This window comes from Equus quagga, chromosome 15, assembly GCF_021613505.1.
Source record: "Equus quagga isolate Etosha38 chromosome 15, UCLA_HA_Equagga_1.0, whole genome shotgun sequence".
NCBI lineage: Eukaryota > Metazoa > Chordata > Mammalia > Perissodactyla > Equidae > Equus > Equus quagga.
In genome coordinates, this window is record NC_060281.1 from 30,713,138 (window position 1) to 30,729,500 (window position 16,363).

Consider the following 16,363-nt stretch of genomic DNA (forward strand, 5'->3'; position numbering starts at 1 on the left):
TGAATCCTATTTCCGCCATCTTGAACACAGTCCCTTTGGTATCCAATCATCTTTCTTCTTCCCGCACTATTACTCATATGCTTGGAAGTTCTTAGTCCTTTAGGATTTACAGCTGGCTACTGGTACATGTGGGATTTAAGAGGGAACTTGAGACCTTGCTTGGGGTCTCATGCTTCAGAGAAGCTAACCCAAAAACTCTCTATTGAAGTATCAGGGATTTGACCACTTAATAGAGTAAACCTTTGATTTACAATTTGCTATTACTATTTATGGGTAGCGCTTTCCTGAGGGCATCCCAGCATATTTAGTAAGGCATAACTCAAGTATTCCTCAGTCTCCTGGTCAACTACCAACATAATCTCACTGTACATACCCATCAAAGCATGTGTTTCTTTAGGGAAGTGAAGAAGTAAAAGTAAATTCTATTGTATCTTCTCCTGGTCAATGAAGTAGTTCGTTTATGTTTATTTATTGTGGATAATCAGTAACTTTTAAGGGATTCCAGATAAACTTTTGTTTCACTGTTTATCTCTTCTCTATTGTCCACATATACTGGGTATTCCAAATTCTGAAATTCTCGGTTTGTTAGGCCACTAGTATCAAATATCAACTTCATCATGAACTCTTTGTAGACGAAGTTAGAATTTACTCTCCTTATGTGCCCAAACATTACAAAGTTAATTTCATTCTTCCTGACATTATGGTGGATTGTTACCTTGTCATTCCACCTTGGTTACACATTACTTGAGGACAAGGAACATGTCTTTCTCTTCATTGTATGGCCTGTAATATTGAGTATGGATGGCTTTATGCTAAATAAAGATAATGCACTTATAGACCACTTTGGTGAAAAAGGAGTCTTGGCTCCTTAGTTATCAAATATATTTTCTTCCAGCTCGTTTTTAGCAGAAGATCTTGCCTTGTTCTAAACAGAGTTTGTTGAAGTCATACTTCATGAGGAATGGGACTTCCTCATTTCCTCCCTTTCTCACCCCAAATCTTCCTGTCTTCATTCTTGCATCTCAAGAAGTGTTCCTTTTTATTGCAAAACCTGACAATCTCTCTCGTTCTCTGGATTCCATTCACCATTTTGGGGGTAACTTCTGTTTTATTCTCCTTTTTATCTTAAATTTCTCTTTTCTACAGATGCCTTGTACTTGACTCAGAAACTTGTGAAGGTCTTTCCTGTGCTGCAAGTAGCTTTCCCTTAGTGTTGTTTCTCTCTCAAGTGAGGGCCTCATCTTTTCCCTTGTTTTCACTTCCAAAATTCTTGAAGGACTGTTTACACCTGCTGCCTTCCTTTCCTCATTTCCAATTCACTCTTTACTCTTCAAATACAGCTTCTACCTTTGACACTCTACATTTCATTGAAGGTTATTGGTGCCCCACTAACTATAAAACACAATAATGTTTTCTTATACTTTATTCTCTTGAACAGTTTTGCAGCATTTTATTCTCTTGAGAATCCTCTCTCCATGTTCTTTTTTTTTTTGTGTCTGTCTATTGGTTTACAGGAAATCATACCCTCCAGATTATTCTCAATCTCTTCTACTTCTTCTCTGATAATTCCTTCACTAACTCCTCTTAAGGCATATACTTTAGAATGCTGTCTACTTTCTTTTTTATTTGCATACTCTCTGTTGGCAATGTCAACTACTCCATAGGAAGGGAGACTTACTGGTCAGACTAAACCAAGGACAGTGCTAAATGAGGATAGCAGGATACATAATTAAACAATCTACATAGTTCTTCTGGGACCACATAGTGTGTAGAGAATCTTTTTTCTCCCAGTCCATTTTCCATGTACCTAAACTACTGTCAGTGATTTTGCAGGTAAACGATTCTTAAGTGATATAATACAACTTTATGAGAGTGTTCTGCCCAGCACCTAATGATGCAGAACTCCTCTATCCTGATTGGTTATAAATCTGAGGCATTTCCAATCCTGGGGAGGCTAGAAAGGTATGTATATTCTTAATGAGTATTTTTTGACTGAGTTGTGTGAGGACAGATCCCATTCTGAAGGAGCTGGCGATTTTACTTTCTCATTTTCTTCCTTCCAGAATGGGTTCTGGGTGGGTTCCCTGGCTGGTGGCTCTGTTAGTGAATCTAATCAGGCTTGATTCCTCCATGACTCAAGGCAGAGACTCTCCAGGTAAGAACAGAACAATTTTTTTCCAGTGCGTGTGCAATAATTGGCATGGGGGAGGGAGGCTTTCCCTTATAGGTCTAGACTACACAGCAAACTGGAAATAGCTTCTGGCTTCAAAGAGGGTGTTCTTCCCTTTGAGAGAAAAGTATTCCTTCCTTCTTTACTACACACAATGGGCTGCTGGGAAAAGACACTTCCTGTACCATAGCCAAAGAGTAGGGCGGCAGGAAGAAGGGAAACATATCATCTTGTTTAGGGTCCTTGTTGTATCAATGTAACTGTAAAACATGGAGGCAGACTGAGAATAGATGCCATTGTAGAGCCAGAGTTTGCTCTGGTGACTGTGACAGTTTCTATATTTATCCAGTTGGAGTATATATGGATAAAAGAAATTGGGAACAAAGGTTTCTTCTTTTGGCATTTAAGCCCCTACTATATGGTCAGAATTGTACCAAGAAATTTTGAGAAATAAGAGAAATTGACATTATCCATGTCCTCAGGTTACTGGGTACATGTATTTATTACTATTTTTCTAGCCAAGGAGATAGGCTATGCAAACATGAAACAGTGAACATGAAAACATACTTATCAGCAGAAAACAGGATATAATGTGTTAAAAACAGAACCTCTTTGAACCTCAAAGTCTCATTAAATACAAAAGAGGAACAAACCTGGGGGGAGGGTAGATGGGAGAAGATTGTTGTTCTTAGAGAATAGAAACCTCCATGAGTTTATAACATCCCTTTAACAACACAAATGGAAAAAAAATCAGCTGAGATCTTAAACCTGACACAGATCTGAATAAAAAGTTATTTTTGTGATATAGTCTGTGAGAAGGGATAGAGAATTGGCGGTTACAGCTGCATCTGAAATCAGCTACTGAGTGAGACATGAGTATGGCTGAGCCAGGAAGGATGCTACCATCTTTATGCTCAGCTCAGTAGTTTGTGGAGGAGACCTCTGAACTTAGAAATGAAAGCAAATTTACAACTCAAGATCAGTGACAATTTTCATTCAAGTCTCAACTTAAATTATATTTCTTCAGGGAGATCTTTCCTGACCAACCTGCATTATTAGCCCATTTTAATTGTTCTTTTTTTATTGTTTTTTCTTAAGTGCATAGAATCAAGTTAATCTTACCCGATGAGTTCACAGCACATTGTAATCTTTTGTCAGAACAAGGACTCTCTCCTCTCTTCCCTTGTCTCCATTCTCACGCCCTCCCTTCCACAGATACACATTCTAATGTGTCTGGTATGTCTTTAAGTATGAGGATGGCCTTTAAAAATACGTAGCATTGTTTTTCTGTGTGTATTTAAAATTTTAATAAACGTCATTGGGCATTGAATCACATTCTGTTTCTTTTCTCACTTAACACTATGCCTTGAGCTTTGAAATACATTGTATGAAAATAATATATAGCTCAAACTAATCACTATCAATATTAGTAAAATACTTTGTGAGTAGAAAATTATAGTGAACAATGGAATTGAAATTTTTTATTCCATTTTCTTAACCTCCAGAGTTTTTTGTTTAGAAGGTCTTAGATGAAGCTAGAATTGGTATTTTATTTATTATTGAGGTTATGATAGTTTACAACATTGTGAAATTTCAGTTGTACATCAATATTTGTCAGTCATCATATAGGTGTGCCCCTTCACCCTTTGTGCCCATCCCTCACCCGTCTTCACCCTGGTAACCACTAAGCAGTTCTCTTTGTCCATGTGTTTGTTTATCTTCCACATATGAGTGAAATCATATGGTGTTTGTCTTTCTCTGTCTGACTTACTTTGCTTAACATAATACCCTCAAGGTCCATTCATGTTGTGGTGAATGGGACAATTTTGTCTTTCTTTATGACTGAGTAGTATTCCATTGCGTGTGTGTGTGTGTGTGTGTGTGTGTGTGTATACCACATCTTTATCAAATCATCAGTCGATGGGCATTTGGGTTGCTTCCACATCTTGGCTATGGTGAATAATGCTGCAATGAACATAGGGGTGCATAAATCTCTTTGAAATTGTTGATTTCATGTTCTTTGGATAAATACCCAATAGTGGGATGGTTGGGTCATATGGTACTTCTATTTTTATGTTTTTGGAGAAATCTCCATAATGTTTTCCGTAGTGGCTGCACCAGTTTTCATTCCCACCAGCAGTGTATGAGGATTCCCTTTTCTCCACACCTTCTCCAACATTTGTTATTTTTTTCTTGGTTATTATAGCCATTCTAATAGGTTTGAGGTGATATCTTAGTGTAGTTTTGATTTGCATTCCCCTGATGATTAATGATGTTGAGCATCTTTTCATGTGCCTATTGGCCATCTGTATATCTTCTTTGGAGAAATGTCTGTTCATATCCTCTGCCCATTTTTTGATCAGATTGTTTGTTTTTATGTTGTTGAGTTGTGTGAGTTCTTTATATATTATGGAGATTAACCCTGTGTTGGATATATGATTTTCAAATATTTTCTGCCAATTGGTGGGTTGTCTTTTCATTTTGATCCTGGTTTCCCTTGCCTCGTAGAAGCTCTTTAGTCTGATGAAATCCCACTTATTTATTTTTTCTTTTGTTTCCTTTGTCTGAGTAGACATGGTGTTTGAAGTGTCAAAGAGTGTACTGCCTATATTTTCTTCTAGAAGTTTTATGGTTTCATGTCATACCTTCAAGTCTTTGATCCATTTTGAGTTTATTTTTGTGTATGGCGTAAGATAATGGTCTACTTTCATTCTTTTACATGTGACTGTCCAGTTTTCCCATCATTTATTGAATAGACTTTCCTTTCTCCATTGTATGTTCTTAGCTCCTTTGGTGAAGATTAGCTGTCTGTAGACGTGTGGTTTTATTTTATATCTGTTCCATTGATCTGTGTGCCTGTTTTTGTACCAGTACCATGCTGTTTTGATTACTATAGCTTTGTAGTTTATTTCGAAGTCAGGGATTGTGATGCCTCCAGCTTTATTCTTTTTTCTCAGTATTGCTTTAGCTATTTGGGGTCTTTTGTTGCTCCATATGAATTTTAGGATTCTATGTTCTATTTCCGCGAAGAATGTCATTGGGATTCTGATTGGGATTGCATTGAATCTGTAGATTGCTGTAGGTAGCATGGACATTTTGACTATATTTATTCTTCTGATACATGTGCAAGGAATATCTTTCCATTTCTTTATGTCATCATCAATTTCTTTCAGTAAAATCTTGTAGTTTTCATTGTGTAGGTCTTTCACTTCCTTGGTTAAATTTATCCCAAGATATTTTATTCTTTTTGTTGTGATTGTAAATGGGATTGTGTTCTTGAGTTCCCTTTCTTTTAGTTTGTTAGTAGAGTATAGAAATGCAACTGATTTTTATAAGTTGGTTTTATACCCTGTGACTTTGCTGTAATTGTTGATTATTTCTAACTGTTTTATGATGGACTTTTTTAGGGTTTTCCATATATAAAATCATGTCATCTGCAAACAGCAAGAGTTTCACTTCTTCCTTGTCTATTTGGGTTCTTTTTATTTCTTTTTCTTTCCTAATTGCTCTGGCCAAAACCTCCAGTTGAATAAGAGTGCTGAGAGTAGTTACCCTTGTCTTGTTCCTGTTCTCAGAGGGATAGCTTTCAGTTTTTTCCCAGTGAGTATAATGTTGGCTGTGGGTTTGTCATATATGGCCTTTATTATGTTGAGGTACTTTCCTTCTATACTCATTTTATTGAGAGTTTTTATCATAAATAGATGGATCTTGTCAAATGATTTTTCTGCATCTATTGAGATGATCATGTGGTTTGTGTTTCTCATTTTATCAATGTGGTGTATGACGTTGATTGATTTGTGGATGTTGAACTATCCCATGGTGTCTGATCTTTTTTCTGTGTTGCTGTATTTGGCTTGCCAATATTTTGTTGAGGATTTTTGCATCAGTGATATTGGCCTGTAATTTTCCTTCTTTGTGTTGTCCTTGTCTGGCTTTGGTATCTGGGTGATGTTGGCTTCATAGAATGTGTTAGGAAGTGTTCCGTTTTCCTCAATTTTTTAGAATTGTTTGAGAAGGATAGGTAATAAATCTTCTTAGAATGTTTAGCAGCATTCTCCAGAGAAGCTGTCTGGTCCTGGACTTTTATTTTTTGGGAGGATTTTTTTTTAAGGAAGATTATCCCTGAGCTAACATCTGCTGCCAATCCTCCTCTTTTTGCTGAGGAAGACTGGCCCTGAGCCAACATCCATGCCCATCTTCCTCCACTTTATATGTGGGACACCTGCCACAGCATGACTCGACAAGTGGTATGTAGATCCTCAACCAGGATCCAGATGGGCAAACCCAGGGCCGCCGAAGTGGAATGTGTGAACTTAACTGCTGCGCCACCGGGCTTGGCCCCCTTTTGGGAGGTTTTTGATTACTTTTTCAATTTCTTTACTTGAGATTGCTCAATTCAGATTCTCTATTTCCTCTTGATTCAGTTTTAGGAGGTTGTAAGAGTCTAAGAATTTATCCATTTCTTCTAGATTGTCCAACTCGTTGGCATATAGTTTTTCATAGTACTCTTTTATAATCTTTTGTTTTTCTGTGGTATCCATTGTAATTGCTCCTCATTCACTTCTAATTTTATTTATTTGAGCCTTCTTTCTTTTTTTCTTAGTGAGTCTGGCTAAGGGTTTGTCAATTTTGTTTGTTTTCTCAAAGAACCAGTTCTTGTTTCATTGATCCTTTCTACTGTCTTTTGTTTCAATTTCATTTATTTCTGCTCTAATTTTTATTAATTCCCTCCTTCTATTGACTTTGGGCTTTGTTTGTTCTTCTTTTTCTAATTCTGCTAGGTGTTGCTTGAGATTGCTTATTTGAGATTTTTATTGTTTGTTAAGGTGAGCCTGTATTGAACTGAATTTCCCTCTTAGGACCACTTTTGACACATCCCATATGAGTTGGTATGGTGTGTTTTCATTTTCACTTGTCTACAGATATTTTCTGATTTCTCCTTTAGTTTCTTCAATAATCCATTGGTTGTTCAGTAGCATGTTGTTTAGTCTCCACATCTTTGTCCCTTTCCAAGCTTTTTTCTTGTAGTTGATTTCTAGTTTCACAGCATTATGGTTGGAAAAGATGCTTGATATTATCTCAATCTTCTTAAATTTATTGAGGCTTGCCTTGTTTCCCAACATATGGTCTATCTTTGAGAATGTTCCATGTGCACTTGAGAAGACTGTAATCTGCTCTTTTTGGATGGAGTGTTTATATATATCTATTAAGTCCATCTGGTTTAGTTTTTCTTTTAATTCCACAGTTTCCATATTGACTTTCTGTCTGGATGATCTATCCATTGGTGTAAGTGGGGTGTTGAAGTCCCCTACTATTATTGTGTTGTTGTTAATATCTCCTTTTAGGTTTGTTAATAGTTCCTTTGTGTACTTTGGTGTTCCTGTGTTGAGTGCATAAATATTTATTTATTTTGTCTTCTTGGTGGAGTGTCCCTTTTATCATTATATACTGCCCCTCTTTGTCTCTCTTTATCTGTTTTGTCTTCGAGTCTACTTTGTCTGTTATAAGTATGGCAACACCCTGTTTTCTTTTGTTTACCATTAGCTTGGACTATCACCTTCCATCCCTTCACTCTGAGCCTGTGTTTGTCATTGGAGCTGAGATGTGTTTCCTGGAGGCAGGATGTTGTTGGGTCTTGTTTTTTAATCCATCCTGCTACTCTGTATCTTTTGACTGGAGAATTCGATCCATTTATATTTAAAGTGATTATTGATATATGAGGGCCTAATGCTGCCATTTTATCACTCGTTTTCCCATTCTTCTGCATTTCCTTTGTTTCTTGTCCCTTGTATTTCAGACTATCAATTTGATTAGGTAGCTTTCTATGCTGGTTTTCTTAGTTTTCTCCTTATTTATCATTTGTGTCTCTGTTCTAATTATTTGTTTAGTGGTTACCATGATGGTTGTATAAAAAATCTTGTAGATGAGATAGTTCATTTTCTGATAGCTTGTTATTTCTTTAGGCTAAGCCGATTTCACCCCTCACCTCTTTCCCTTCTAAATTGGTATTGTCACATCTTATTCCATCTTGTTTTGTGAGTTTGTGGTTAAAATGACAAGATTATATTTATTTCAGTGTTTTCCTTCCCTTTATCTTTAACGTCATAATTGTTTTCTAACCTGTTCTGACAGAGAGCTGTAATTTTCTGATTTTGTCTATTTATCTCCTTTCTCAGGGTTTTGTAACCCCTTTCTGTTTTTTTTTTTTCAGGTATGAGGGCCTTCTTGAAGATTTCTTATAGCGGGTGTATTGTGGCGACGAACTCCCTTAATGTTTGTTATCTGGGAAAGTTTTTATTTCTCCATCACACCTGAAGGATATTTTCTCTGGATAGAGTATTCTTGACTGAAAGTTTTGTCTTTCAGAATTTTGAATATATCATTCCACCTTCTCCTAGCCTGTAAGGTTTCTGCTGAGAAATCTGCTGAAAGCCTGATGGGGGTTCCTTTGTAAGTTTTTTTCTTCTGCCTTGCTGCCTTTAATATTTTTTCTTTTCATTCACTTTTGCCAACTCTACTACTATACGGCTTGGAGAAGGTCTTCTTACATTGATATAGTTTGGAGATCTATTGGCTTCTGTCACATGTATTTCCAGCTTCTTCCCCAGGTTTTGGAAGTCCTCAGCTATTATTTCTTTGAACAAGCTTTCTGCTCCATTCTCCTTCTCTTCTCCCTCTGGGTTACCTATAATCCTTATGTTGCATTTCCTAATTGAGTTGGGTATTTCATGGAGAATTTCTTCATTTCTTTTTAGTCTTAGTTCTCGCTCCTCCTCTATCTGAAGGATTTCTATATTTCTGTCCTCCAGACTGCTAATTCTGCCCCCCATAATATCAGAACCTACTGTTCAGGGAGTCCAGATTTTTCTTTATCTCTTCCATTATGTTTTTAATCTCCAACATTTCTGATTGGTTCTTCTTTAGAGTTTCAATCTCTTTTGTGAAGTAGCTCCTGAAATTGTTGAAGTGTCTATCTGCATTCTCTTTTAACTCATTTAGTTTTTAAATGATAACTCTTTTGAATTCTCTGTCATTTAGGTTATAGATTTCTGTGTCTTCAGGATTGATTCCTGGGTACTTGTCATTTTCCTTCTGTTCTGGAGATTTAATATATTTTTTTTCATATTGCTTGACAGCATGGATTTGTGCCTTAGCATAGAGGGAATTTGGTCACAGCTCCCACATGCCACCATCGGGGGAAAGGGGCAGGAGCTGTGTAATCTGAGCCCACCAGGATCCACATCAGCTGTGCCTGTCTGAGCCTGGGCCACTCCTTGGGATTGCAGCAGCCCTGTGGGGTCTCCCATCAACTGGAAGAATAATCACATGGGGGTTATGGGCTGCTGCCACCTAATCCCACAGTCCTGCCCAGACACACTCTGCCCTTTGGGACTGCAGCAGGTCTATGGGTGTTCGTGACAGCCAGCGGCACTTTTGCCTGGGCCACAGATATGCTGCTGTCTGCTCCTAGGTTGCACCAACATTTGTGCTTGGTGGGTGGGACCACTCCACTGGATCTGAGCCAGAGCCACTCCCTGGGTCTGAGGCGGGACTGTGGGCTTTCCTACTGGACCAAAGAGTGATCATCTGGGGACTCAGAGCCTCTGCCTCCTGCTCCCACAGTCTTGCTGAGTTGCACTTCCTCCTTTGGGACTGCAGCAGTACTGTGGGCATAGGAGGCAGCTGGGGCTTGTTTGCCTGGACTTGCAGCTGCACCACTGTCTGCTCCTAGGTCACACCAGCCTTTGTGCTTGGTGGATGGGACATCCCCACTAGGATCGAGCCAGAGCCACTCCCTGGGACTGCAGTGGGACTGTGGGCTTTCCCACTGGACCAAAGAGTGATCATGTTGGGGCTCAGGGCTGCCTCACCTGTTTCCACAGTCTCGCTGAGACACACGCCCATCCTTGGGGCCACAGGTGTGCAAAAGCAGTTGCATGTGGGTACTGGGCTGCTGAGGGGGCAGGAGAATTCTCACCTATCTCCACCACCTCCACAGGGGTGGTCCATCCACCTTCAGATGTATAGCAGCACGAGTCTGTCAGGCATCCTGAGGTGCTACATGTGTATCCTCCATTGATCAATGAATGTTCGTTTAGTTGTAGTTCAAAGGAGGAGAGACAAAGGGAACAGCTTACTCCATCATGTTGCTGATGTCGCTCTCTTTTTATTTCATTTTTAATGGCAACATTTAATATAAAACCTCCAAAAGAAGGTTTAAGTTAAGCTTATATTCCGCATCACCATATTGTTGCAACTACTAGAATTGTAGGTGTTGACCTTAAAAATAAAACAGCCAGTTATTCTACCAGCAAAACAAATTTATTTAGGAATAACCAAAGGATTGAAATCCAGGATGTGCATGCTGTGACAGACCATAGACAAATCTAACAAATGAGGCAGAGGAACATTGTATTATATAGGAAAAGGAGGAAATGGGGGGGAAGGTTTGAAGGAAAGTCCATTGGAGAAAAGCAAGAGTTCAGGATGGTGATGGTTTCTCTCTGGCTGAGTTGCTGGGGTAGTCAATTTCTGTTTGGGATGCAATGTAAGTTTCTTCGTGTAATTAAGTATTCTTTCCTGTTGAGGACTTCTGTCAGGGTCTGTAATGACTATCTTTGCTGTAACTGACCTTGAGTGGTGCTGTGTGGGAGTTCTCCCTTCTGGCCTCCTGACTTCATTTTAAATGAGGTTTCCCTTTATTAGTTTTCGCATAGGTATAGTGCCAATGATGATAATGATAATGATCATGATAAAAGGCATCTTCAAGCCACAGGTTAATATTATTTTACCAAACACTAACAGAATTAATGAGCTCATTACCTCACTAGAACCAATGGAGGGGGTGAGGTCCCTGAGTAAGACTGCAAAGGAAAAGATCAAAAAGGAGAAAACCCATACTGAGTGGAAGGTAGAAGGGGACTTTATTTCACAACTAATATGTACCTGTTCTGCATTTCCTTTCCCCATCTCCATCATTCCTTCACTTTACTCCAGAAGGAAAACATAGAATGAACCTACTAAGGGCAAGAGTACTATTGAATTATTCCACATGGGAATGGATCTTTTTGACTTGATAATAAAGAGAGTTAAGACCCTGGGCTTCTGAAAGCTTGGCTTGAAGAAACCCAGAACAAGTTGTCTGGCAAAAGACAAATAATCAGTAATATTTGTCAAATGAATGAATGGATAAATATTTGTGGAATGAATCTTTATGTCTCTTGGGACTCTCTATGGCTTGTTTCTTTGGGTGACATGTCTCTTGTTGGGCTGGGCTAGTAGATGGGTCTCAGGCTTCTTTCCACTGTGATGTGAGGAACCAGGGGGAGAGGCTACTTTTGCCTATTTCCTGAGGTCAAAAGGCCTCCTCTCAAGTTGATGTGGTCTGGCATAATTTACCAGGTATGGGTTTCCTAAAGATAGTGGCTGGTTCCTGGTGTTCATAGTCTTATTTTGGTTTTCCAGAAGATTTTGTGATTCAGGCTAAGGCTGACTGTTACTTCACCAATGGGACAGAAAAGGTGCAGTTTGTGGTCAGATTCATCTTTAACCTGGAGGAGTATGCACGTTTCGACAGCGATCTGGGAATATTTGTGGCATTGACAGAGCTGGGGAAGCCTGACGCTGAGCGGTGGAACAACCGGCCGGATATACTGGAGAGGAGTAGAGCTTCTGTGGATGCGCTCTGCAGACACAACTACAAGTTGGGTGCACCCTTCACTGTTGCGAGAAAAGGTGAGGTGGAAGATGAGGTCTGCCAGAGTTCAGGAATCTCCTACATGTGAACCTGGCCATGGGTCTTCTTCCTTATGATAGGGAATTTCCTGCTTCAGGATAAATGGGTTATGAGCAGGGGAGTCTGTGTGTATGTTCTGTCCCCACTTGTGACTCACTCAATATCCTCACAGGGCAGATCACTGCGGTCTTGGTTTCAGATCTCAAAGGTCCTCAGAGACTTTACAGACTAGTTGGTCCTCAAATAGAAGGAGTAATTGTGGGAGTGTCTGATAAGATCTAAATCCTCTTTAGAGTCACTGACATCCCCAGTTTCTGAGTCTTGGGGGCTGATATTTTCCCAGAATTTCAGTTTCCACTTGGGTGATCTGGGAAAGAGATTAGGGGCTGAGATAGTCCCTAAAGAAATTCCTGTCTTGGCTTGGTGGTTTTTCCTTCACAATGTCTCATTATTCTGTTCATTCCTAGTGCAACCAGAGGTGACAGTGTATCCGGAGACGACCCCATTCTTGCAGCACCACAATCTGCTACTCTGCTCTGTGACAGGTTTCTATCCAGGGGACATCAAGATCAAGTGGTTCCGGAATGGGCTGGAGGAGAGAGCAGGGGTCATGTCCACTGGCCTTATCAGGAATGGAGACTGGACCTTTCAGACAATGGTGATGTTGGAAATGACTCCTGAACTTGGAGATGTCTACACCTGCCTTGTTGACCATCCCAGCCTGCTGAGCCCTGTTTCTGTAGAGTGGAGTGAGAATCAGCTTCTTGTATACCCTGGGACTGACTTAGGGTTATACTGAATCTATATGAGGCCTGGGTTACCTCAGCAATCATCTTGGTCACAACACTAATTTTTCTTTCCCTTGATCTGAGGGAGTCATAGAAATTGGAGTCCTTGGTCTAAGTTGGGAGAAAACATGGCAGACATCTATCCTTGTATCTTCCAAGAAATAAGGAGGTCTAATCACCTCTTCACTTCCTTCCAACTTTGGGAACTAGTGTCCTCTAATACTTTGACCTTAGTATTCAGAGGACATTCCCATGGGCTATGAGAATCAGCAACAGAAACTGCATGGGTGCAAACCTTGGCCTCAACAAACCATTTCTAAACTTATTCCTTCTCTAGATAGCATTGAATTTGGTGTCCAGTCCAGGCTCTGGGATTTCAGGAAGGCACATAAAATATTGGCAGCTTTTGACTAACTTGAAGACCTGTTTCCCATAGGAGCTCAGTCTGAATATTCTTGGAGGAAGATGCTGAGTGGAGTTGCAGCCTTCTTGCTTGGGCTAATCTTCCTCCTGGTGGGGATCTTCATCCACCTCAGGGCTCGGAAAGGTAATGAGCCTCTGAGAAGTCCCCTGCCACCTGCCTCATGGCTTCCCCCACTTCCTACTTTTCCTAACATCTAAAATGTAGAAGGCTGGGCTACCAGGGAAGATGTGGAAGGCTGTGCTATCAGGGAAGGCTGATTGTACTTTTCAGGGATACGTGGAATAGTCTTTTCTGAAGCCAAAAACATTCTAGGGGGTAAGCGGAGATGGAGCTCTGATACTGCAGGTCATCCCCCATCCCTCAGGATAACGACAACATTTGGTCCTATTGGGGCATTCTATTTCTTTACTCTCCTTCATTCCAGGATATGTGGAAACTCAGTTGTTTGGTGAGGGGGTAACGTCTTCCTCCTTGTGTTTGGGTGGCAGATCATTCTCTCAATCCGATGGCCAGAGGGAGATGTCTTGGGGATAAGACGTAAGCGTGACTCTGGATGAGTGGCACTGTCTGCTGAGTCCCTGAATGGGAGGATGGTGGTCCCTTACGAGACTTTTATCACTGTCCCTGCAGGTCTCCCACCAAAGACATACTAAGGTCCTAACTGAAGCTTCTGCACCTGGAGCCTGAAGTAGTACCAAGTGGCGTAGGCCCCAGACTAAGTAAAGGACATTCATGAAGTCAATGTTCTGGAGTGACTCTTTTTCCAGGAGGCCTCAGAGGAGTCCTGAACGTATTCTAGAGTTTGTGTTCTGAGATCATGCATCTGTCACCCTATGCCCTTCTTCCTTCTACTTGTCTGTGTCATTAGTCCCCATTTGCAAGAACAGTGTCTAGAAATTCCACAAAGACCTGACTCCTTTCAGCCCTGAACAGTTTACTTTTCTATGGTCCAGCCAGCATTGTAAGTATTTATTCTGTCTCTCTCTCTTCCATCTGCAGTTTCCACAGTCTTCAGAAGACAAATGCTCAGATAGTCACTGTTTCCTTTTCATCATTTTTGAAAACCTTTTTCATTGCAAAATAAAACTGAGATACACTTCATGTTCTTGGTTCCTTTGTTGAATATTAGCAGTCCATAGATGTGTGGGTTTATGTCTGGGCTTTCAATTCTGTTCCATTGATCTGTGTGACTGTTTTTCTGCCAGTAGCATTCTGTTTTGACTACTATAGCTTTGTTGTATCTTTCAAATTCATGGAGTGTTGTACCTTCAGCTTTGTTCTTTTTTCTCAAGATTCCTTTGGCTATTTGTGTTCCACATAAATTTTAGGATTCTTTGTTCTATTTCCATGAAAAGTGTCATTGGGATTCTGATTGTGACTGCATTGGAGAAAGGAAAATCTCTTCAATAAATCGTATTGGGAAAACTGGACAGCCACTTGGAAAAGATGAAAGACAGCCATTATCTTACACCTTACAGAAAAATAACTCAAATGGATTAAAGACTTGGGTGTAAGACCTGAAACCATAAAATTCCTAGAGGAAAACATATACAGTATGCTCTTTGACATCTGTCTTAGCAGCGTCTTTTCAAATATGATGTCTTCTCAGGCAAAGGAAACAAAAGCAAAAATAAACAAATGGGACTACATCAAACTAAAAAGCTTCTGCACAGCAAAGGTAACCATCAAGGCAATGAAAAGACAATCCACCAACTAGGGGAAAATATTTCCAAATCATAGATCTGATAAGGGGTTAATTTCCAAAATATACAAAGAACTCATACAGCTCAATAACAAAAAATCTACCCAATTAAAAAATGGGCAGAAATTTTTCCAAAGAAGATATACAGGTGGCCAACAGGACATGCACATTTGTTCAAGATAACTAATTATTAGGGCAATGCAAATCAAAACTACAATGAAATATCACCCCAAGCCCATCAGAATGGCTATTATTAAGAAGACAAGAAATAACAAATGTTGGAAAGGATGTTGAGAAAAGGGAATACTTGTACACTGCTGGTGAGAATGTAATTGGTGCAGGCACTATGGAAAACAGTATGGAGATTTCCCCCAAATTAAAAATAGAAATACCATATGATCCAGCTATTCCACTTCTGGGTTTTTATCCAAAAAACATGAAACACTAATCCAAAATGATATACGCACCTCTATGTTCTTTGCAGCATTATTCATAATAGTCATGACTTGAGGACAACCTAATTGCTCATTGACAGATGAGTGGATAAAGATGACGTGATATATATATATATATAATGGAATACTACTCAGCCATATAAAAGAGAAAAGCATGCCGTTTATGACAACATGGATGGATCTTGAGGGTATTATGCTAAGTGAAATAAGTGAGACAGAGATAGACAAATATCATATGATTTCACTCATATGTGGAATATAAGCAAACAAACAAACAAACAAACACATAGATAAGGAGAACAGACTGGTGGTTACCAGAGGAGAAGGGGATATGGGAAGAGTGAATGGGGTAAAGGAACACATGTATGGTGACGGATGGACACGAGACTTTCGGTGATGAACATGACGCAGTCTATACAGAAACTGAAATATACTGATGTACACTTGACATTTACACAGTGTTATAAACCAATGTGACCTCAATAAAATAATAGAAAGCAAAAAAATTTCACCCTTAACCTACCCCCCCCAAAAACCCCTCAGATACCAATAACCACACAAAATGTATAATTTAATGAATTATTTAAGGCAAAACTCCTGTAATCACCACTCGGGTACAGAAATAGAACTTTGCAGCCACTGTGAAGTCTCCATGTGCCTCAGGTTAATCCAAACCCCCTCCCTCCTCTCAAAAGTAATCATGTTCTAACTTTCATAGTAACCACTTTTTTGTATTTCTTCATAGTCTAGTCACTCAAGTGTGAAGTCCTGGACACTAGAACTTAGTTGTCTTTTATGTCTCTTGTACTTTACAGGTTTCTTCTCTACCCCTTTATTTTCCTTATGATTAATATGTTGAAAAGCCTGAGCCATGTAACCTGCAGAGTTTTCCACAGTCTGGATTTTGGTGATTGCACACACAGTGCAGGCTAACATATGCCTCTGTGCTCTGCCTTTCCTGAAAATTGGCTTCTGGATGCATCCACTTCCTCACATCTCTCTGCCCCCCTGATCACCCTGACCCTACTTTAGTTTTGGCTCTATCATGTCTGGCCTATGTTACTCTAATATCATTTAACACTTTCTCT

General features: G+C 39.6%; 1 protein-coding gene across 2 annotated transcripts; it reads left to right on the forward strand.

The window, feature by feature from the left end:
- The first annotated feature begins 2,019 nt into the window (after positions 1 to 2,019).
- On the forward strand, positions 2,020 to 14,183 carry LOC124227317 (HLA class II histocompatibility antigen, DO beta chain-like). 2 transcript variants are annotated; one of them, XM_046641211.1, is made up of 5 exons: positions 2,020 to 2,155; positions 11,636 to 11,905; positions 12,374 to 12,655; positions 13,131 to 13,241; positions 13,749 to 14,183. In XM_046641211.1, exons 1-5 carry the CDS (start codon positions 2,065 to 2,067, stop codon positions 13,769 to 13,771), a joined length of 777 nt encoding a protein of 258 aa, XP_046497167.1. In that variant the 5' UTR covers positions 2,020 to 2,064; the 3' UTR covers positions 13,772 to 14,183. The 2 variants fall into 2 exon arrangements, with proteins under 2 accessions (XP_046497167.1, XP_046497166.1); XM_046641210.1 differs by having other exon boundaries at positions 13,131 to 14,183.
- The last annotated feature ends 2,180 nt before the right edge of the window (positions 14,184 to 16,363 follow it).